The 23,538-nt window shown below is 45.3% G+C and overlaps 2 protein-coding genes and 1 pseudogene across 2 annotated transcripts; 2 read left to right on the top strand and 1 right to left on the bottom strand.

Moving 5' to 3' along the window:
* The first annotated feature begins 1,988 nt into the window (after positions 1 to 1,988).
* Positions 1,989 to 4,368, top strand: LOC123125287 (SKP1-like protein 1). Its single transcript, XM_044545803.1, has 2 exons — positions 1,989 to 2,353; positions 4,192 to 4,368. Exons 1-2 carry the CDS (start codon positions 2,027 to 2,029, stop codon positions 4,363 to 4,365), a joined length of 501 nt encoding a protein of 166 aa, XP_044401738.1. The 5' UTR covers positions 1,989 to 2,026; the 3' UTR covers positions 4,366 to 4,368.
* A 4,320-nt stretch (positions 4,369 to 8,688) lies between these two features.
* On the bottom strand, positions 8,689 to 10,238 carry LOC123122397 (probable aldo-keto reductase 2; annotated as a pseudogene).
* A 1,384-nt stretch (positions 10,239 to 11,622) lies between these two features.
* On the top strand, positions 11,623 to 13,646 carry LOC123120807 (SKP1-like protein 1B). The gene is made up of 2 exons (XM_044540800.1): positions 11,623 to 11,949; positions 13,473 to 13,646. The coding sequence occupies exons 1-2, from the start codon at positions 11,623 to 11,625 to the stop codon at positions 13,644 to 13,646; spliced, it is 501 nt and encodes a 166-aa protein (XP_044396735.1).
* The last annotated feature ends 9,892 nt before the right edge of the window (positions 13,647 to 23,538 follow it).

Genomic DNA, 23,538 nt, shown 5'->3' with positions numbered 1-23,538 from the left:
CACTGGATGTGCGCTCGATTGGCATACAAGAACAAAAATGGAAACATATGCATGCTATAATTACGGGCTAGCGTTGTATGTGCGCTTGACTAGTTGGAGGCAAATACATAGCGTGCAATCGGCTGCATGCAATTACTCCAAGTTAATTTCATTGGCTATTACCATACACCTAAATCACGCGTCTTTAGCCTAGACATTTTGCATTGGTCCATTAGTTTGAATGACTGACACAATAAATTCGGATGAAGAAAGCATCTTTTAAGTGTCTCCCTATCTGATGATGTGAACCAAACTAGTGTGACCAAATTCTCAACCCCCTTCCCCCCTAAATAATAGGGCAGTGCTAGACACCAGGCGGCCACCCAAATTTTGGTCTGTCATCTAGCAGCCATCTGATTTGAGAGAGTAGGGCACACCATCTCTTTCTTCTTTTTCCTCCCGCACGGCTGAACCCCCCCCCCCACGCCCCTCCCTCCCCCGCAGCGAACTTGTCAGCACTCCCTCCGCACCCCGTGCCACCACTCCCGCGCTCGTCCTACTACTACCGGCCACTACCGCTCGCTCATTAGTCGTCGTGCTTGTCGTCTCCCACCAGGAACAACCCCATGTTGGTCGCAAAAACCATGGCCGACGTCGTGGCAACAATTTTCATTGTTGGTCGTAGCAAAACGGATACAAGGTTTCTGCCGCCCTCGCCATGGTGACCGTCGCACTCCCCGCGGTCACCTGTTCTAGCCAAAAAAGAGTCGCCGTTGCAACTCACTAGCTCTATGATTGTGGCACCGTGTGGTCGCCATCACGCCTTGCCGGTCGAGGTTTCGGCTCACCGGCGATCGATTGCAGCATTCACCCCAGCCCACGCTGGATCTTGTCCTCGGGATTCACATCAACCCACCACCGGCATCTCGTCGTCGTGAAGAATGGATGTAGCAAAAACCATCAACGGTACTACCAAAAACCCACACGGTTGCAGCAAAACCCGTCGTCTCGCCATCGGGGGTTGCAACTAAGTTGTAAATAGATGTACCAACTAATTCATCGGCAGTAGCAAGAAGAGTTGTCGGTAGTAGCTTTATTCATTGCCAACTACAACATCCATATTCGCTGGTTTCAGCAAAATGTGTAGCTCGTGGTCACCGTCGCCTAAGCTCCTCTGCACTTGTAACATCGACACCTATGGCGTTGGTGGTTGCAACTCCCACGTGAAAAGGGTTGCAGCTCTGCGTGAACGTGGATGTATAGCTTTTGCCGGGTATGCGTGTATGACGGTGTTGCTGGCTACAACTCTGGTTTCAACAAAAAATATGCCGGCTGTGGTCGTCAACCTCGCGTTATGCGTAGTCAGTTCCAGGAAATTGTGTTGCTGGTTCTAGCAAAAGAATGTTCGTGGCAACACGCGGTTGCATCCTGTTAACAAAAAATATGCCCCCTGAACAAGAGCTCGCAGCCATGGCCGTGGAATGTTGCACGCAGCCACGTGAGTTCCAGCGACGAGCACATTGGTTGCAACATTTGTGGACTGGTGGGGAAAAAGCTCGCTGGTCGTGCCCGCGGGGGAGGGCTGGAGGAGGAGGTGGCCATGGCTGCGAGCATCGGGGAAGAGGAGAGAGAGCACGACATTGGCGGCGAGCATCGAGGGAGAGGAGCAGAGCGTGCATCGGGGAGAGGAGTCCGACAAGAGGGAAAAAGAAGATAAGCAGGAGAGAAGGGATGTGCATGGGCCTGCAAGGACGCGTGGCACCCTGGCATTTGCGGGTGTAGCATGGCGCCCTAGCATTGGTGGGTGTAGCGTGGCGCATGGGAGCGAGTTACGCGACCGGGAGAAGCTTCGGCGTTTCCCTAAATGATAATGGTAATAACTTTAGACCCTTTCCATTCCATAAAAGAAAATCCACCTTCCCCTTCGCGATCCAAAAATAAAAGCACCTCCCCTCCCCTCCACCCCCAAACTCCCCCTTCGCCTTCTCTCCTAAGGTTTCTTGCCTCGTACCACCTAGCCACCCCAGACTCCCCGGCGATCGGATCAATGGCGGACGTGGCGGCGGTGACACCGGAGAAGAAGCTCACGCTGAGGAGCTCCGACGGCGAGGAGTTTGTGGTGGAGGAGACGGTGGCGATGGAGTCACAGACCATCAAGCACATGGTCGAGGATGACTGCGCCAACAACATCATCCCCCTCCCCAAAGTCAAAGCCGAGATCATTGCCATGGTCATCAAGTACTGCAAGCAGCACGTCCAGAAGCACAGAGCCGAAGCCACAGACTCCACCGCCAAGGCCTCCGAGCGGGACCTCAAGACCTTCGACAAGGATTTCGTCGACGTCGAGCAACGCGTCCTCTTCGACCTCATCTTGGTGAGATTTCCATCCAACCCTCCCCGTCGTGCTCCTTCTAGTTAGTACTCGTCAAGGGCTCGTGTTCCTACTATTTAGAGGCGGTTTTGTTGTGATTTTGAATGGTTGGTATTGGTACCCCAGATTTGTGCTTCGTGTGCTCATGATTTTAGGGTCTCATGGCATTGTTGGGTTAGGAACTAGGTAGTACTCCCTCCATTTTTATATACAAGGCCACAAACTCATATTACAAGTACCAAGGTAAAATTTAATGTCTTCTTTGTAAATCAGCTTTTCTCTTCGTATACTGGATCATTAATATACCAAATACATGCAAGGAAAGGGTAGGAAGCTGATTGTACTATCATTTATGATTGCATGCATGCATGTTTTAAATAGGTTGCTAGTTCAAGAAATTATCATTAACTTTTGTCTCGATTACTGTTGGTGGCCTTGTATAGATGCAAAGTGCATTTTCTATAGTGTCCTTGTATAAGTAAATGGGGGAGTACTATAGACTCGTTGCAGGTACTCTGATATATTAGATGTATTGTATGTTTGTTACAGGTATTCTGCAAAATATTGGAATGGTTCATTAATTGTTTAATAAATAAAAGGGGGAATGTTGTCGACCTTTATATATTTTTACATTTTCTAATTTCTGGGTTAATTGCCATCATATTTACATGGTTGTGCGATCCTAAGTGTTTGTAATCACAATAGGGTGGAACAACTATTATATGAAGAGCTATTTGATGATATTGATGAAGTGTGTTGCCTTATTTGCTAATGTGTTTACTTAGATATGCTAATCTTTTTAGTGTTGTACCACTGTAAGTTGCATTTATATAACTTCAATATTGTGCTTTTCTACAACAACAAAAATCAGTATTGTGCTTAGTTAAATGCACCCTAGCTTTCTACACATTGTTGATTTCTGTCTCCTGAGTTAATTTGCATTACTCTAGTCTATTATATTTACTTGAGAAGAGTATTGTGATAACATTTGACTATCTGCATTTCGTCCTTTGCTGTAAATCTGAACTATCTGACTTGCATTTCCTTATTAGATAGGTAGATTATCTATAGAAATGGTCAGCAAGACTGTAAGACATCAACATGGTTTGGTTGTTGCTTTGTGATGGCTTGTCGGACTTCTTTGATGTCATATCTATTCGATGCTTGTTGCATCATCAGTCAAGAATGCTATCCTAGGATGCATCTGTGTTCAACTATTCAGTACCTTTATCCCATCAGAATGTAAGGTATGTGAGCTTTCTTTGATGCTTTGTGGTGTCTTTATTCCGGATAATATTTTGCACAAATGAGAATGCTACTGTTAGTGATCTATTGGTGTTTATAGCTCTATAGTATATGTTTCTCATTTTTTAATTATATGCTTTTGCAAGTAATATAATATGTATTTCTTTACTGCTCCTAGCTGGTAGGTCTGTTGTTGTACATAGCTGTTTTGGGTTATCCATGTTGCTGGGGTAATTCATCTGCACTGCATTGGCAATATTGGAATCCATTTATGTGCAAAACTTGTATAGTATTGTTTCAGTATCATGTAAGACAACTCACCTTCAGATTGTACTATGTGTATTGATATTATCTTGCTTAAGTATGAAATTTCGCTCCCTCATCATGTTGTATTGCTACTATTTTGCTTAATATGAACTTTTGCACACTCATCATTTGCATTTTTTGCTACTATTTTATTTAAGTACGAAGTTCTGCTCCCTCACTATGTGGGTGATGCAACTATATCTTGTTTATGTTGCTACTGTTTCTTATTTGTTTAGTCTCTTTTGTGTAAGTATGATACCTGACCATCATGCTTATATTTGCCTTGATAGGCTGCGAACTACCTGGACATCAAGGGCTTGCTGGATCTGACCTGCCAGAAGGTCGCTGACATGATAAAGGGGATGACTCCAGAGGAGATCCGCAAGACCTTCATCATCAAGAACGACCTCACCAAAGAGGAAGTGGATGAACTCCGGATGAAGAACCAGTGGGCCTTCAAGTGAAGATTGAGGGGTAAACTAAAGAAACAACTATCTTGTAATGCGAATGACTAGCAAGGAAGGAAACCCAGCTTTGTTAATGCCTCGCAGTAGCCGTTAACTGTTTGTGGTTCGAAACTATGCTAGTAGTAAGTCGGAAGTACATTGGTCTGGTTCCAGTCGATCTGGGAGGTTTACCATATGGCTCACTCCGTTATCTTTATGTTGGTGGTCTTTTGTTGCTCTCTTGAACTTGGTTATTATGAGTTTGGTGCTGGTTGTTGGTTATTCTGCAACTAATGCTAGTTCTAATATATCATTTTGCATGCCTATGATGCGTTGAGATTCTTCCTCTGCATGTGCTTCAAGTTTGAGTATCGAAGTCATGTTGTTATGATGTTGTGATGCTCCAGGTGAGCTGCCACCATAGGTTTCTGTTCAACCCTGGCATCCCGGGAGCTACCTCTCCATGTGCTCACAGGCTTTCCTTCTGCCTTGTTCGGTGGTATCCAGTGCAATTTGCATGTCATCCTATTCAATATGTCAACCCTGGCATCTCAGGGCAACTCTAACACAGATCACCAAATTGCCCGCAGAAGTCCAGATCAGACACTCACTTTTGGCCATCCAACTAGGGTCATCAAATTGGTCAGGACCGGTCTGAAATCCCCCAAACTGACACCAAATTGAGGTGATGTTTGTGGGCATCCAGATGTCCGTAACACATGACTCCGATAATGCAGGAGTCTGTATTTTTCCTTGTTCCGTCCATCCTCATATGTTATGTATCCATGCTACCTGACTCCGGCATCACTGTTGTACCACGAGGACACCATCCAAGCCCCGTCGGACCTCCCCCTCTCCACCCAGATGCTGCCCGGCTTTGCATACGCCTCCATTCCACCCTGAAATCAACCACGGCCCAGGTATCCTCCGCCCTCTACTCATGGAGGATACTATGCCCGACAAGTGTTCGGCCAAATGTTGTTTCCAACTTTTTTGGCGTTCTTGTTGTTTACTTTGAAGAAAACACAATGGATTCAGATGAGGAGTACTACGTCGAGTTCACCGATTCGTCTTTGTCAGACAAGGATGAAGAAGAAGATGATGATGATGATGATGAAATATCGATGATGAGGGTGATTCCTAAAGATGCGGAATGTGTGGCAGAGCAGGTTCTCAACTACAATGGTTCAACAAAGGGACATCGAGTGTTGAATTGACAGATGGCACGAGGCCGTATTATGTTGTACGGTGACTCCTTTGCCCCCGATGTATTGTTCGAACCCTATTTCTGCCGCCGATTTTAGATGCGAGAACATGTGTTCGAACGCATATAGCAAGGTGTCAGGGTCCATGTTGATTACATCAAGCTGAAGAGGGATGTCATTGGAAACATTGGGTTCTCTGGTTATAAGAAGTGCACGCTTGCTATGAGATGCTTGCCTATCGCACGATCGTAGATTCGTGGGATGAGTACCTTCGAATGGGTGAAAGCACATGCCTCGAATGCATGGTAAGATTTGCTACTGCAGTGGTCATGATGTTTGGACCAAAGTACTTGAGAGAATCAAATGCCGCAAATACAACAAAGCTCATGGCACTTGGAGAATCAAGAAGGTTTCTAGGTATTCTCGGATTCTTGTATTGCATGCACCGAAGATGAAAGAGTCCATCATATGCTCAACAGGGGCAATACTAAGGCAATTGCAAAAAGCCCACCATCATTCCTGAAGCAGTTGTGTCGCAAGACTTCTGGATTTGACACTCTTTATTTGGCATGCCTGAGTCTCACAATAACATCAACGTGATGCGGCGGTCTCCATTGTTTGCAGTTGTGTGTGGGCAAAGCTCCTGTGTGCAACCATACCATCAATGGTCATGATTACAACATGAGGTACTATCTTTGTGATAGTATCTATCATCCGTGGGCGACCTTCGTCATTACCATTTCTGAGACGGGTAATAAAAAAATTCACTTACCCCAAAACAAGAAGGTGTTAGAAAGGATGTGGGCAGGGCATTTGGAGTGCTCCAAACCTGTTATGCAGTTGTTCGCGGACCTGCTAAACTATGGGATCTAGAGACATTGTGGGAGATGATGACAACTTGTGTGATCTTGGACAACAAGATTGCGGGGGTGAGAGTAAGGGAGTTCGCCAAGCTCTGGAATTTCAAGAGACAGATGGTCCTATCCAACTTCCGAAGCATAATCCAACGACGTTTGAGGATTTTTCCCAAACACATCAGCAGATTCGCTATCTTGGAACTCATGAGCAGCTTTAGAATGATCTAGTTGAGAATATGTAAGAATAAGTTGAATTCACATCGAAACTATTTTATTTCAAAACTTTATGTTTGAATTGTAATATTTATATTTGAATTATTATTGCATTGGAATATTTATCTTCCAATTATCAAAGAAGAATTGTGCTATTTATCATTCATTACTCTAGGCATAGTGAAAAAAATAGCGGGCTGACATTTGATGACCATGGTTGGATGGTCGACGCTTCGATGTTTGGTGATTCGCGTTGGAGTTGCCCTTAAATTTTGTTTCTACATGTTCCAGTGGTTACATGTTCCCATCTTTTATGTTGATGGTTGATTTAAATTTATGTCCCTCTGTTTCAGAAAACCCAACTAAACTATTTTGATAGTAGTCTTGCCCTTTTTGTGAGGGTGGGAGTAGTATTGTCATGAGACCGGCTACAGACCATGTTGCACCGCATGATCAACCACACTCATTTACATTGTTGGTGCGTTCTTCTATGCTAGTGTAATATCTCGGTCTATATTTGCCAACACAAGACAACATGTAGCACCATGATAATGACAACCTTTGATAGGAGTATAGGACCATGATAATTACAGCAACTAAGTCCCTTGTCATCTCATCGGAGATGAACAGGAAGAATATCTTGTGTTTTGATCGGTGTATGTGTTCCTCCAACTGGGCTTATAGTTTTCACTAACAGATTCCTGTTTTTTTTAGTTTTGTGAAGGCGGTCATTGAAAGCACAAAACTCTTTGACTCTACGAGCTACCTAGCTTTATTCCGATTCAGACGGAAGGAGATAAATATTTTGAGTTTATCAAGAAACTTTGACACTTGAAAACTATGATCACATGGTTCATGTTTTAGCCACTGACAACAATACGGCAATAGCGTTGTTACAGTTTCCTCAACCTTCTTGGTCACACCAAGAACATGTCATGTACTCTCAATACGCCCAAATCAAAAACTCACCCCACTGATGCGGATCTTCTATGGGCCGCCTCTTCCGATGTGCGGTGGTGGATCTGGTGGCAGCCATCACTACGGCAACAGGTGTGGCTCTCCTCTCCTCGGTGGTGCTCCAAGCCAGCGCCTTGCTTCCCCGCAACCCAACCTGCTTTTCTCTAACGGTTCTTGGCGGTCATGGCTGGGGAGAAATCCCTACGCGATAGCAGTTGCAGATAATGGTGATGCGTGTGGGTGTTCTCCTCTTTGGAGGCATTGTCTTGGTCTTGGATGTCTCCTTGGAAGCACTGCGTGGGTGGTTGTGGTGTTTACCGGAGTGCAAGCTGGTGTTTTTGCCTTGGTGGGCTCACGGAGCTTGGGGAGGCGTGGTGCTATGAGTTGGTTGCTGATGTGGGCATGGGCCTTCGGGGCGCTATGTGCATCCTCGTCGTCGGTCCCTCTTGGATGACATCTTCCTCAAGTCCGATTGTTTCTAAGTGTCCATCTGCCGATCTCCAAGGTGTCGAGTGTGAAGGGTGCATTGAGTCAGTCGAGCCAAGAGTTTTGCTCATGCTTCCGAGGTGTATGGCATCATGCCTCTTCATGGCTTGAGTTGGACAAGATGAGTTGTGTGTAGTTGTAATTGTGGTAGGTGTGTTGTGATGTTGGGCATTAGTATCAGTTGTATCAACCATCTTCACTCTTCTTCTATGTTACTGGTACATCTCGCCATGGTGTATCCTTGAAAAAAAGGTGAAGTGGATGAGAGACTACAAGCAGAAATACCAATATCTTCAATAATCTCGGAGCAACTGGGTGGTTCGGATAAAGGGGCCATATGAGTTGGGAGTTATTTTGTATTCGGACTTGCCTCCCCGTTGTCCCAGGGCCCTTTTTAACAAATGGACGTAATTAACTTGCTCACGACCACAACAGATGGTACTGCGTACATCATTTCCAGAGTCCATTCATACATGGGATCACAGTGCTTCCCGGGATACAACATGATTAATCAAGCAAACACACACACACACACACACACACACACACACACACACACCCCTTCGAGTGGTAGAAGAAATAAGAAACAGTGAACTCTTTATTCCGGTTCCCATGAAAAGTTGTCACTTAGCCTTCCAGGATGACATGAGAGGGGTCTCAGAATCCTTCCAAGTGTTCAGGAAATCATGGTAGCGATCGCCCGCAACATCCGCCGACGCGTAGGACTCAAGCTCGGCCATCTCCTCTGGGGCGAGCTTCACGGATAGCGCCGCCACATTCTGGTTGAAGTTGTCGACCTTTGTGGTTCCTAGTATCGGACACACATCGTTCCCCTGGTGGTGAACCCATGCAAGTGCGAGCTCGACATCGTGCACCCCTTCCTCGCTGCCATCGCACTAACCCGCTCAAACACCATGGTGTTCTTCTCAAGGTTTTCAGCTTGGAATCTTGGTAAGTCCTGAATAAATGTGTTGAGCATTGTTGGGTTAGAAACTTAGAACAGAAGTAATAGTCTCAAAATCAAGATTTCTTGTACAAAGAGAAGGATTTGTCAAATACACGAGAGCGAAGTAGGCAGACATGCTTATAACAAACCTTGCGGAAGTCTTGTTCAGACAGCATGTCGACCAACTTTGGCCCACTAGAGAAGAAGCCTCTGCACAACGGGCTGTACGTCACAATTCCAATGTCAAGTTCCCTGAGATTGTGAGCAGGGACAAAATATACGATTGGGAAACCAAAAATGACCTTGACATGTCATGATTGAGCATGAAAATGTACGTACCTGCAGGTAGGGGGATTATGTCTTTCTCGACATCTCTTGACCACAGCGACCACTCTAGTTGGACGGCGGTTATGGGATGAACTACGTGCGCTCTTCGGATGGTCGACACCGATGCTTCGAATAGCCCGATGTACTTTATCTTCCCCTCTTCAACCAGTTTTTTGAGTTCGACCATCTGGTGGAGGCCAAGTGTGTAAATTTTCCTCTATTGACGTCACCAGCTCGTTGGTTTGACTAGTCAACGCGATTGGGTAGAACCAATGAAAAAATAGCACACTACAGCAAAATAGCGGCGACCTCAAAATATGCTATTAGCGTGCTATATCGCGCTACAGTGTGCTATTAGCGAGACGTTGTACACTGATATATTTAGCGAGGCAATTCTCCATACGCTATAGCGTGCTATTAGCGACGCTATAGCGCGCTATTTTTTTTCAGTGGGTTGAACTGAGGTTGACTCGCTCACCGTGACCTCGATGGGCACGCTGACGTCGACGCGGTGCTGGTAGTAGAGGTCGATGCATTCCACGCCGAGGCGCCGGAGGCTGCCCTCGCACGCTGCGCGCACGTACGCCGGGTCGCCCGCGCGCCGTCGGCGCCGGCGAGGATGCCGAATTTGGTCGCCAGCTGCACCTTGCCCCTCACCTCGCCCTGCAGCGCCTTGCCGAGGAGGAGCTCGTTGGTGTGCGGGCCGTAGATGTCGGAGGTATCGAGGAGGGTGACGCCCGCGGCGACGGCGTGGTGGATGAGCGCGACCATGTCGGGCTCGGGCTTGGGCGGCCCGTAGTAGGCGGACATACCCATGCAGCCCAGCCCCAGCGCCGCCACCTCCAGCCCCTGCGAGCCCAGCTTCATCCGCGGCACCGCCACCACCGCCGTCGTCGCCGGAGCAGCAGGAGAAGCCATTGCAGAGGAGCTCACGTGATGGCTACCGTCGGGCTCCCCACGGTCACCGGTTCCAGCCAAAAAAGAGTCGTTGTTGCAACTCACCGGCTCTACGATTGTGGCACCGTGCGGTCGCCATCACGCCTTGCCAGTCGAGGTTTGGGCTTACCGGCGACTGATTGTGGCATCCGCCCCCGGCCCACGCTGGATCTCATTGCCGGGATTGACATCAACCCACCACGGCATCTCGTCGTCGTGAAGAATGGACGTAGCAAAAACCGTCGACGGTACTAGCAAAATCCCACACGGTTGTAGCAAAAACCGTCGTCTCGCCGCTGGGGGGTCGCAGCTAAGTTGTAAATAGATGTACCAACTAATTCATTGGCAGTAGCAAAAAAAATTGTCGGTAGTACCTTTATTCATGGCCAACTACAACATCCATATTCGCGGGGTTCAGCAAAACGTGTAGCTCGTGGTCACCATCGCCTAAGCTCCTCTGCATTTGTAACATCGACGCCTATGTCGTCGGCGGTTGCAACTCCCACGTGAAAAGGGTTGCGGCTCTGCGTGAATCCGGATGTAGCTTTTGCTAGGTACGGTTGTAAACAAACGATGATGGTGTTGCTGGCTACAACTATGGTTCCAACAAAAAATATGCTGGTCGTGGCCGTCTACCTCGCGTTCGAGCAAAATGGGTAGTCCGTTCCAGGAAATTGCGTTGTTGGTTCCAGAAAAAGAATGTTCGTTGAAACACGCGGTTGCATCTTGTCAACAAAAATTATGCCCCCTCAGACAAGAGCTCGCAGCCATGACCGTGGAATGTTGCGCGCAACCACGTGAGTTCCAGCGACAAGCACGTCGGTTGCAACATTTGTGGACTGGTGGGGAAAAAGCTCACTGGCCATGCCCGCGGGGGGAGGGGTGGAGGAGGAGGTGGCCATGGCGGCGAGCATCGGGGAAGAGGAGAGACAACACGACATTAGCGGTGAGCATCGGGGGAGAGGAGCGGAGCGTGCATCGGGGAGAGGAGTCCGACGAGAGGGAAAAGAAGATAAGCAAGAGAGAAGGGATGTGCATGGGCCTGCAAGGACGCGTGGCGCCCTGGCATTGGTGGGTGTAGCGTGGCGCCCTTGCATTGGTGGGTGTAGCATGGCGTATGGGAGGGAGCTACGCGACCGGGCGAATCTTCGGTGTTTCCCTAAATGATAATGGTAATAATTTTAGACCCTATCCATTCCATAAAAGAAAATCCACCTTTCCCCTTCGCGATCCAAAAATAAAAGTTCCTCCCCTCCCCTCCACCCCCCAAACTCCCCCTTTGCCTTCTCTCCTAAGGTTTCTCGCCTCGTACCACCTAGCCACCCTAGTCTCCCCGGCGACCAGATCAATGGCGTACGCGGCGGCGACGACACCGGAGAAGAAGCTCATGTTGAGGAGCTCCGACGGCGTGGAGTTTTTGGTGGAGGAGACGGTGGCTATCGAGTCACAGACCATCAAGCACATGGTCGAGGATGACTGCGCCAACAACATCATCCCCCTCCCCAACGTCAAAGCCGAGATCCTTACCATGGTCATCAAGTACTGCAAGCAGCACGTCCAGAAGCGCGGAGCTGAACCCACAGACTCCACCGCCAAGGCCTCCGAGTGGGACCTCAAGACCTTCGACAAGGAGTTCGTCGAAGTCGAACAACGCGTCCTCTTCGACCTCATCTTGGTGAGATTTCCATCCAACCCTCCCAGCCGTGCTCCTTCTAGTTAGTACTCGTCAAGGGTTCTTGTTCCTGCTATTTAGAAGCAGTTTTGTTGTGATTTTCAACGGTTGGTATTGGTACCCCGGATTTGTGCTTCGTGTGCTCGTGATTTTAGGGTCTCATGGCATTGTTGGGTCAGGAACTGGGTAGTAGTGTAGACTCGTTGCAGGTACTCTGATATATGATATGTATTGTATGTTCGTTGCAGGTACTCTGGAAAATATTCGAATGGTTCATTAATTTTTTTAATAAATAAAAGGGGGACTGTTGTCGACCTTTATATTTTTTTAATGTTTTCTAATTTATGGGTTAATTGCCATCATATTTACATGGTTGTGCGATCCTAAGTGTTTGTAATCTCAATAGGAGGGAACAACTATTATATGAAGAGCTATTCGATGATATTGGTGAAAGTGTATTGCCTTATTTGCTAATATGTTTACTTAGATATGCTAATATTTTAAGTGTTGTACCACTGTAAGTTGCATTTATATAACTTCAGTATTGTGCTTTTCCACAAAAAAAACTTCAGTATTGTGCTTAGTTAAATGCATCCTAGCTTTCTACGCATTGCTGATTTCTGTTTCCTGAGTTAATTTGCATTACTCTAGTCTTATCTTTACTTGAGAAGAGTACTGTGATAATATTTGACCGTCTGCATTTCGTCCTTTGCTGGAAATCTGAACTATCTGACTTGCATTTCATTATTAGAAAGGCAGATTATCTATAGAAATGGTCAGCAAGACTGTAAGATATCAACATGGTTTGGTTGTTGCTTTGTGATGGTTTTTCGGACTGCTTTGATTTCATCTATATTCGATTCTTGTTGCATCATCAGTCAAGAATGCTATCCTAGGATGCATCTGTGTTCAACTATTCAGTACCTTTATCCCATCAGATTGTAGGGCATGTGAGCTTTCTTTGATGCTTTGTGGTGTCTTTATTTAGCACATATGAGAATGCTACTATTAGTGATCTATTGGTGTTTATAGCTCTATAGTATATGTTTCTCATTGTTTAATTATATGCTTTTGCAAGTAATATAATATGTATTTCTTTACTGCTCCTAGCTGGTAGGTTTGTTGTTGTACATAGCTCTTTTGGGTTATCCATGTTGTTGGGGTAATTCATCTGCACTGTATTGGCAATATTGGAATCCATTTGTGTGCATAGCTTGTATGGTATTGTTTCAGTATCATGTAAGACAACTCACCTTGAGATTGTACTATATGTATTGTATTATCTTGCTTAAGTATGAAATTGTGCTCCCTCATTATGTTGTATTGCTAATGTTTTGCTTAATATGAACTTTTCAAGCTCATCATTTGCATTTTTTGCTACTATTTTGTTTAAGTATGAAGTTCTGCTCCCTCACTATGTGAGTGATGCAAATATATCTTGTTTATGTTGCTCATGTTTCTTATCTGTTTAGTCTCTTTTGTGTAAGTATGATACCTGGCCATCATGCTTATATTTGCCTTGATAGGCTGCGAACTACCTGGACATCAAGGGGCTGATGGATCTTACCTGCCAGAAGGTCGCTGTCATGATAAAGAAGATGACTCCAGAGGAGATCCGTAAGACCTTAAACATCAAGAACGACCTCACCAAAGAGGAAGTGGATGAACTCCGAAGGAAGAACCAGTGGGCCTTCGAATGAAGGTCAAGGGGGTATAACTAAAGAAACAACTATCTCATAATGCAAATGGCCAGCAAGGAAGGAAACCCGGCTTTGTTGATGCCTGAGAGCAGTCGTTAACCGTTTGTGCTTCAAAACTATGCTAGTATTAAGCCGTAAGTACATTGGTCTGGTTCCAGTCGATCTGGGAGGTTTACCATTTGGCTGACTTCGTTATTTTTATGTTGGTGTATTTTGCTACACTCTTGAACTTGGTTATTATGAGTTGGGTGCTGGTTGTTGGTTATTTGGCAACTAATGCTAGTTCTAGTATATCGTTTTGCATGCCTATGATGCGTTGAGATTCTTCCTCTGCATGTGCTCCAAGTTTGAGTAGCGAATTCATGTTGTTATGATGTTGCGACGCTTTAGGTGAGCTGCCACCATTGGTTTGTGTTCAACCCTGGCATCTCGGGGGCTACCTCTCCATGTGCTCATAAGCTTTCCTTCTGCCTTGTTCGGTGGTGCGCAGTGCAATTTGCACGTCACCATATTCAATATGTCAACCCTAGCATCTCAGGGAAACTCTAACATAGATCACCTAATCACTCGCAAAAGTCCAGATCGGACACTCACTTTTGGTCATCCAACTAGGGTCATCAAATTGGTCAGGACCGGTCTGAAATCCCCTAAACTGACACCAAATTGAGGTGATGTTTATGGGCGTCCAGATGTTCGTAACACATGATTCCGATAACGCGGGAGTCTGTATTTTTCCTTGTTCCGTCCATCCTCATATGCTATGTATCCATGCTACCTAACTCCGGCATCGTTGTTGTACCACCAGGACACCATCCAAGCCTCGTCGGACCTCTCCCTCTCCATCCAGACGCCGCCGGCTTTGCCTACGCCTCCTTTCCACCCTGAAATCAACCACGGCCTAGGTATCCTCTGCCCTTGCCAACACTACTCATGGTGGATACTACACCCGACAAGTGTTCGGTCAAATGTTATTGCCAATTTTTTTGGTGTTCTTGTTATTTACTTTGAAGAAAACACAATGGACTCAAATGAGGGGTACTACGTCAAGTTCACGGATTCGTCTTCGTCAGACGAGGATGAAGATGATGATGAAATATCGATGATGAGGGTGATTCTTGAAGATGCGGAATGTGTGGCAGAGCACGTTCTCAACTACAATGGTTCAACAAAGGGACATCAAGTGTTGAATTGACAGATGGCACAAGGCCATATTATGTTGTACGGTGACTCCTTTGCCACCGATGTGTTGTTTGAACCCTATTTCTGCCGCCGATTTTATATGCGAGAACATGTGTTTGAACGCATATAGCAAGGTGCGAGGGTCTATGTTGATTACATCGAGCTGAAGAGGGGTGTTGTTGGAAACATTGGGTTGTCTGGTTATCAGAAGTGCACGCCTGATATGAGGATGCTTGCCTATCGCACGGTCGTAGATTCGTGGAATGAGTACCTTTGAATGGCTAAAAGCACATGCCTCTAATGCATGGTAAGATTTGCTACTACAGTGGTCATGATGTTTGGACCAAAGTACTTACAGAACCAAATGCCGCAAATACAACAAAGCTCATGGCACTTGGAGAATCAAGAGGGTTTCTAGGCATTCTCAGATTCTTGTATTGCATACACCGAAAATGGAAGAGACGATCATATGCTCAACATGGGAATGAAGGAAATATGCCCTAGAGGCAATAATAAAGTTATTATTTATTTCCTTATATCATGATAAATGTTTATTATTCATGCTAGAATTGTATTAACCGGAAACATGATACATGTGTGAATACATAGACAAACAGAGTGTCACTAGTATGCCTCTACTTGACTAGCTCGTTGATCAAAGATGGTTATGTTTCCTAGCCATAGACATGAGTTGTCATTTGATTAACGGGAGCACATCATTAGGAGAATGATGTGATTGACTTGACCCATTCCGTTAGCTTAGCACTCGATCGTTTAGTATGTTGCTATTGCTTTCTTCATGACTTATACATGTTCCTATGACTATGAGATTATGCAACTCCCGTTTACTGGAGGAACACTTTGGGTGCTACCAAATGTCACAACGTAACTGGGTGATTATAAAGGTGCTCTACAGGTGTATCCAAAGGTACTTGTTGGGTTGGCGTATTTCGAGATTAGGATTTGTCACTCCAATTGTCGGAGAGGTATCTCTGGGCCCTCTCGGTAATGCACATCACTTAAGCCTTGCAAGCATTGCAACTAATGAGTTAGTTGTGGGATGATGTATTACGGAACGAGTAAAGAGACTTGCCGGTAACGAGATTGAACTAGGTATTGAGATACCGACGATCGAATCTCGGGCAAGTAACATACCGATGACAAAGGGAACAACGTATGTTGTTATGCGGTCTGACCGATAAAGATCTTCGTAGAATATGTGGGAGCCAATATGAGCATCCAGGTTCCGCTATTGGTTATTGACCGGAGACGTGTCTCGGTCATGTCTACATAGTTCTCGAACCCGTAGGGTCCGCACGCTTAACGTTTCGATGACAGTTATATTATGAGTTTATATGTTTTGATGTACCGAAGGTTGTTCGGAGTCCCGGATGTGATCACGGGCATGACGAGGAGTCTCGAAATGGTCGAGACATGAAGATTGATGTATTGGATGACTATATTCGGACACCGGAATGGTTCCGGGGGTTATCGGATATATATACCGGAGTACCGGGGGGTTACCGGAACCCCCCCCCCCCCCCGGAGGCTATTGGGCCTCATGGGCCCAATTGGTGGAAGAGGAGAGGCAGCCAAGGGGCAGCCGCGCGCCCCTCCCCCCCCCCCAAGTCCGAATTGGACAAGGAGGGGGGGCGGCGCCCCCCCCTTTCCTTTCCCCCTCTCTCCTTCCCTCTCCTCTCCTTCCCCCTTGCTCCTTTATATACGGGGGCAGGGGGCACCCCATAGACACAACAATTGATCGTTTGATCTTTTAGCCGTGTGCGGTGCCCCCCTCCACCATAGTCCACCTCAATAATACTGTAGCGGTGCTTAGGCGAAGCCCTGCGTCGGTAGAACATCATCATTGTCACCACGCCGTCGTGCTGACGAAACTCTCCCTCAACACTTGGCTGGATCGGAGTTCGAGGGACGTCATCGGGCTGAACGTGTGCTGAACTCGGAGGTGACGTGCGTTCGGTACTTGATCGGTCGGATCGTGAAGACGTATGACTACATCAACCGCGTTGTGCTAACGCTTCCGCTTTCGGTCTACGAAGGTACGTGGACAACACTCTCCCCTCTCGTTGCTATGCATCACCATGATCCTGTGTGTGCGTAGGAATTTTTTTGAAATTACTACGTTCCCCAACAGTGGCATCCGAGCCTGGTTTTATGCGTTGATGTTATATGCACGAGTAGAACACAAGTGAGTTGTGAACGATATAAGTCATACTGCTTACCAGCATGTCATACTTCAGTTCGGCGGTATTGTTGGATGAAGCGGCCCGGACCGACATTACGCATACGCTTACGCGAGACTGGTTCTACCGATGTGCTTTGCACACAGGTGGCTGATGGGTGTCAGTTTCTCCAACTTTAGTTGAACCGAGTGTGGCTACGCCCGGTCCTTGCGAAGGTTAAAAGAGCACCAACTTGACAAACTATCGTTGTGGTTTTGATGCGTAGGTAAGAACGGTTCTTGCTAAGCCCGTAGCAGCCACGTAAAATTTGCAACAACAAAGTAGAGGACGTCTAACTTGTTTTTGCAGGGCATGTTGTGATGCGATATGGTCAAGACATGATGCTAAATTTTATTGTATGAGATGATCATGTTTTGTAACTGAGTTATCGGCAACTGGCAGGAGCCATATGGTTGTCGCTTTATTGTATGCAATGCAACCGCCCTGTAATGCTTTACTTTATCACTAAGCGGTAGCGATAGTCGTAGAAGCATAAGATTGGCGAGACGACAACGATGCTACGATGAAGATCAACGTGTCGCGCCGGTGATGATGGTGATCATGACGGTGCTTCGGAGATGGAGATCACAAGCACAAGATGATGATGGCCATATCATATCACTTATATTGATTGCATGCGATGTTTATCTTTTATGCATCTTATCTTGCTTTGATTGACGGTAGCATTATAAGATGATCCCTCACTAAATTATCAAAGTATAAGTGTTCTCCCTGAGTATGCACCGTTGCGAAAGTTCTTCGTGCTGAGACACCACGTGATGATCGGGTGTGATAGGCTCTACGTTCAAATACAACGGGTGCAAAACAGTTGCACACGCGGAATACTCAGGTTAAGCTCGACGAGCCTAGCATATAACAGATATGGCCTCAGAACACGGAGACTGAAAGGTCGAGCGTGAATCATATAGTAGATATGATCAACATAGTGATGTTCACCGTTGAAACTACTCCATCTCACGTGATGATCGGACATGGTTTAGTTGATATGGATCACGTGATCACTTAGAGGATTAGAGGGATGTCTATATAAGTGGGAGTATTTAAGTAATATGATTAATTGAACTTTAATTTATCATGAACTTAGTCCTGGTAGTATTAGCATATCTATGTTGTAGATCAATAGCTCGCGTTGTTGCTTCCCTATGTTTTATATATGTTCCTAGAGAAAACTAAGTTGAAAGATGATAGTAGCAATGATGCGGACTGGGTCCGTGATCTGAGGTTTATCCTCGTTGCTGCACAAAAGAATTATGTCCTTGATGCACCGCTAGGTGATAGACCTATTGCAGGAGCAGATGCAGACGTTATGAACGTTTGGCTAGCTCAATATGATGACTACTTGATAGTTTAGTGCACCATGCTTAACGTCTTAGAATCGGGACTTCAAAGACGTTTTGAACGTCATGGACCATATGAGATGTTCCAGGAGTTGAAGTTAATATTTCAAGCAAATACCCGAGTTGAGAGATATGAAGTCTCCAACAAGTTCTACAGCTAAAAGATGGAGGAGAATAGCTCAAGCAGTGAGCATGTGCTCAGATTGTCCGGGTACTACAATCGCTTGAATAAAGTGGGAGTTAATCTTCCAGATAAGATAGTGATTGACAGAATTCTCTAGTCACCATCACCAAGTTAGTAGAACTTCGTGGTGAACTATAATATGCAAGGGATAACAGAAACAATTCCCAAGCTCTTCGTGATGCTGAGATCGAGAAGGTAGAAATCAAGAAAAACATCAAGTGTTGATGGTTGACGAGACCACTAGTTTCAAGAAAAGGGCAAAGGGAAGAAGGGGAACTTCAAGAAGAACGGCAAGCAAGTTGCTGCTCAAGTGAAGAAGCCCAAGTCTGGTCCTAAGCCTGAGACTAAGTGCTTCTACTGCAAAGGGACTGGTCACTGGAAGCGGAACTAGCCCAAGTATTTGGTGGATAAGAAGGATGGCAAAGTGAACAAAGGTATATTGGATATACATGTTATTGATGTGTACTTTACTAGTGTTTATAGCAACCCCTCGGCATTTGATACTGGTTCAGTTGCTAAGAGTAGTAACTCGAAACAGGAGTTGTAGAATAAACAAAAACAAGTAAAAGGCGAGGTGACGATGTGTGTTGGAAGTGGTTCCAAGATTGATATGATCATCATCGCACACTCCCTATACTTTCGGGATTAGTGTTGAAACTAAATAAGTGTTATTTGGTGTTTGCGTTGAGCATGAATATGATTTGATCATGTTTGTTGCAATACGGTTATTCATTTAAATTAGAGAATAATTGTTGTTCTGTTTACATGAATAAAACCTTATATGGTCATACACCCAATAAAATGGTTTGTTGAATCTCGATCGTAGTGATACACATATTCATAATAATGAAGCCAAAAGATGAAAGTTAATAATGATAGTGCAACTTATTTGTGGCACTGCCGTTTAGGTCATATTGGTGTAAAGCGCATGAAGAAACTCCATGCTGATGGGATTTTGGAATCACTTGATTATGAATCACTTGATGCTTGCGAACCATGCCTCTTGGGCAAGATGACTAAAACGCCGTTCTCCGGAACAATGGAGCAAGCAACAGATTTGTTGGAAATCATACACACTGATGTATGTGGTCCGATGAATATTAAGGCTTGCGGAGGGTATCATTATTTTCTGACATTCACAGATGATTTGAGCAGATATGGGTATATCTACTTGATGAAACACAAGTCTGAAACATTTGAAAAGTTCAAAGAATTTCAGAGTGAAGTGGAGAATCATCGTAACAAAAATAAAAGTTTCTACGATATGATCGCAGAGGTAAAATATTTGAGTTACGAGTTTGGCCTTCAGTTAAAAAAATGTGAAATAGTTTCACTACTCACGCCACCTGGAACACCACAGTGTAATGATGTCTCTTACCGATCTACCACTATCGTTTTAGGGTTATGCATTAGAGACAGCTACATTCACGTTAAATAGGGCACCATCTAAATCCATTGAGACGACACCGTATGAACTATGGTTTGGCAAAGAAACCTAAGCTGTCGTTTTTTAAAGTTTGAGGTTGCAATGCTTATGTGAAAAAGTTTCAACCTGATAAGCTCAAACCCAAATCGGAGAAATGTGTCTTCATAGGATACCCAAAGGAGACTGTTGGGTACACCTTCTATCACAGATCCGAAGGCAAGACTTTTGTTGCTAAATTCGGAATCTTTCTGGAGAAGGAGTTTCTCTCGAAAGAAGTGAGTGGGAGGAAAGTAGAACTTAATGAGGTAATTGTACCTGCTCCCTTATTGGAAAGTAGTTCATCGCAGAAACCGGTTTCTGTGATGCCTACACCAATTAGTGAGGAAGTTAATGATGATGATCATGGAACTTCAGATCAAGTTACTACCGAACCTCGTAGGTCAACCAGAGTAAGATCCGCACCAGAGTGGTACGGTAATCCTGTTCTGGAGGTCATGTTACTTGACCATGACGAACCTACGAACTATGAGGAAGCGATGATGAGCCCAGATTCCGCAAAATGGCTTGAGGCCATGAAATCTGAGATGGGATCCATGTATGAGAACAAAGTATGGACTTTGATTGACTTGCCGAATGATCACGAGCCATTGAGATTAAATGGATCTTCAAGAGGAAGACGGGCGCTGATAGTAGCGTTACTATCTACAAAGCTAGAATTGTCGCAAAAGGTTTTCGACAAGTTCAAGGTGTTGACTACGATGAGAGTTTCTCACTCGTATCTATGCTTAAGTCTGTCCGAATCATGTTAGCAATTGCCGCATTTTATGAAATCTGGCAAATGGATAAACAAAACTGCATTCTTTAATGGATTTATTAAAGAAGAGTTGTATATGATGCAACCAGAAGGTTTTGTCAATCCTAAAAGTGCTACCGAAATATGCAAGCTCCAGCGATCCATCTATGGACTGGTGCAAGCATCTCGGAGTTGGAATATACGCTTTGATAAGTTGATCAAAGCATATAGTTTTATACAGACTTGCGGTGAAGCCTGTATTTACAAGAAAGTGAGTGGGAGCACTACAGCATTTCTGATAAGTATATGTGAATGACATATTGTTGATCAGAAATAATGTAGAATTATTCTGCAAAGCATAAAGGAGTGTTTGAAAGGAGTTTTTCAAAGAAAGACCTCAGTGAAGCTGCTTACATGTTGAGCATCAAGATCTATAGAGATAGATCAAGACGCTTGATGAGTTTTTTTTTCAATGAGTACATACCTTGACAGGATTTTGAAATAGTTCAAAATGGAACAGTCAAAGAAAGAGTTCTTGCCTGTGTTACAAGGTGTGAAGTTGAGTAAAGACTCAAAACCTGACCACGGCAGAAAAATAGAAAGAGAATGAAGAGTCATTCCCTATGCCTCAGTCATAGGTTCTATCAAGTATGCTATGCTGAGTACCAGACCTATTGTGCACCTCACCATAAGTTTGGCAAGGGAGTACAATAGTGATCTAGGAGTAGATCACTGGACAGCGGTCAAAATTATCCTTAGCGGAATAAGGATATATTTCTCGGTTATGGAGGTGATAAGGACTTCGTCGTAAAGAGTTACGTCGATGCAAGCTTTGACACCGATCTGGATGACTCTAAGTCACAATCCAGATACATATTGAAAAGTGGGAGCAATTAGCAAAAGTAGCTCCGTGCAGAGATTGTAAACATAGAAATTTGCAAAATACTTACGGATCTGAATGTGACAGACCCGTTGACTAAAATTATCTCACAAGCAAAACATGATCACACCTTAGTACTCTTTGGGTGTTAATCACATAGCGATGTGAACTAGATTACTGACTCTAGTAAACCCTTTGGGTGTTGGTCACATGTCGATGTGAACTATGGGTGTTAACCACATAAAGATGTGAACCATTGATGTTAAATCACATAGCGATGTGAACTAGATTATTGACTCTAGTGCAAGTGGGAGACTGAAGGAAATATGCCCTAGAGGCAATAATAAAGTTATTATTTATTTCCTTATATCATGATAAATGTTTATTCATGCTACAATTGTATTAACCGGAAACATGATACATGTGTGAATACACAGACAAACAGAGTGTCACTAGTATGCCTCTACTTGACTAGCTCGTTGATCAAAGATGGTTATGTTTCCTAGCCATAGACATGAGTTGTCATTTGATTAACGGGATCACATCATTAGGAGAATGATGTGATTGACTTGACCCATTCCGTTAGCTTAGCACTCGATCGTTTAGTATGTTGCTATTGCTTTCTTCATGACTTATACATGTTCCTATGACTATGAGATTATGCAACTCCCGTTTACCGGAGGAACACTTTGTGTGCTACCAAACATCACAACGTAACTGGGTGATTATAAAGGTGCTCTACAGGTGTCTCCAAAGGTACTTGTTGGGTTGGCGTATTTCAAGATTAGGATTTGTCACTCCGATTGTCGGAGAGGTATCTTTGGGCCCTCTCGGTAATGCACATCACTTAAGCCTTGCAAGCATTGCAACTAATGAGTTAGTTGTGGGATGATGTATTACGGAACGAGTAAAGAGACTTGCCGGTAACGAGATTGAACTAGGTATCGAGATACCGACGATCGAATCTCGGGCAAGTAACATACCGATGACAAAGGGGACAACGTATGTTGTTATGCGGTCTGACCGATAAAGATCTTCGTAGAATATGTGGGAGCCAATATGAGCATCCAGGTTCCGGTATTGGTTATTGACCGGAGACGTGTCTCGGTCATGTCTACATAGTTCTCGAACCCGTAGGGTCCGCACGCTTAACGTTTCGATGACAGTTATATTATGAGTTTATATGTTTTGATGTACCGAAGGTTGTTCGGAGTCCCGGATGTGATCACGGACATGACGAGGAGTCTCGAAATGGTCGAGACATGAAGATTGATGTATTGGATGACTATATTCGGACACCAGAATGGTTCCGGGGGTTATTGGATATATATCGGAGTACCGGGGGGTTACCGGACCCCCCCCCCCCCCCCCGAGGCTATTGGGCCTCATGGGCCCAATTGGTGGAAGAGGAGAGGCGGCCAAGGGGCAGCCGCCCCCCCCCCCCAAGTCCGAATTGGACAAGGAGGGGGGCGGCGCCCCCCCCCCCCTTCCTTTCCCCCTCTCTCATTCCCTCTCCTCTCCTAGTCCAACAAGGAAGGGAGGGAGTCCGGGAGTAGGACTCCTCCTGGCGCGCCTCCTCCTGGCCGGCCGCACCTCCCCCCTTGCTCCTTTGTATACGGGGGCAGGGGCACCCCATAGACACAACAATTGATCGTTTGATCTTTTAGCCGTGTGCGGTGCCCCCCTCCACCATAGTCCACCTCGATAATACTGTAGCGGTGCTTAGGCGAAGCCCTGCGTCGGTAGAACATCATCATCGTCACCACGCCGTCGTGCTGACGAAACTCTCCCTCAACACTCGGCTGGATGGGAGTTCGAGGGATGTCATCAGG

This window comes from Triticum aestivum, chromosome 5D (assembly GCF_018294505.1).
Source record: "Triticum aestivum cultivar Chinese Spring chromosome 5D, IWGSC CS RefSeq v2.1, whole genome shotgun sequence".
Taxonomy (NCBI): Eukaryota; Viridiplantae; Streptophyta; class Magnoliopsida; order Poales; family Poaceae; genus Triticum; species Triticum aestivum.
Note: the sequence above shows the minus strand (reverse complement) of the source record. Positions and strands in the feature narration are given on the sequence as shown.

Excerpts from the sequence above, each read along its gene's own strand:
- LOC123125287 (XM_044545803.1), top strand. The coding sequence starts at position 2,027 with ATGGCGGACGTGGCGGCGGTGACACCGGAGAAGAAGCTCACGCTGAGG. Across the intron at positions 2,354-4,191 it reads TCCTCTTCGACCTCATCTTG|GCTGCGAACTACCTGGACAT; the intron begins GTGAGATTTCCA and ends TTGCCTTGATAG.
- LOC123120807 (XM_044540800.1), top strand. The coding sequence starts at position 11,623 with ATGGCGTACGCGGCGGCGACGACACCGGAGAAGAAGCTCATGTTGAGG. Across the intron at positions 11,950-13,472 it reads TCCTCTTCGACCTCATCTTG|GCTGCGAACTACCTGGACAT; the intron begins GTGAGATTTCCA and ends TTGCCTTGATAG.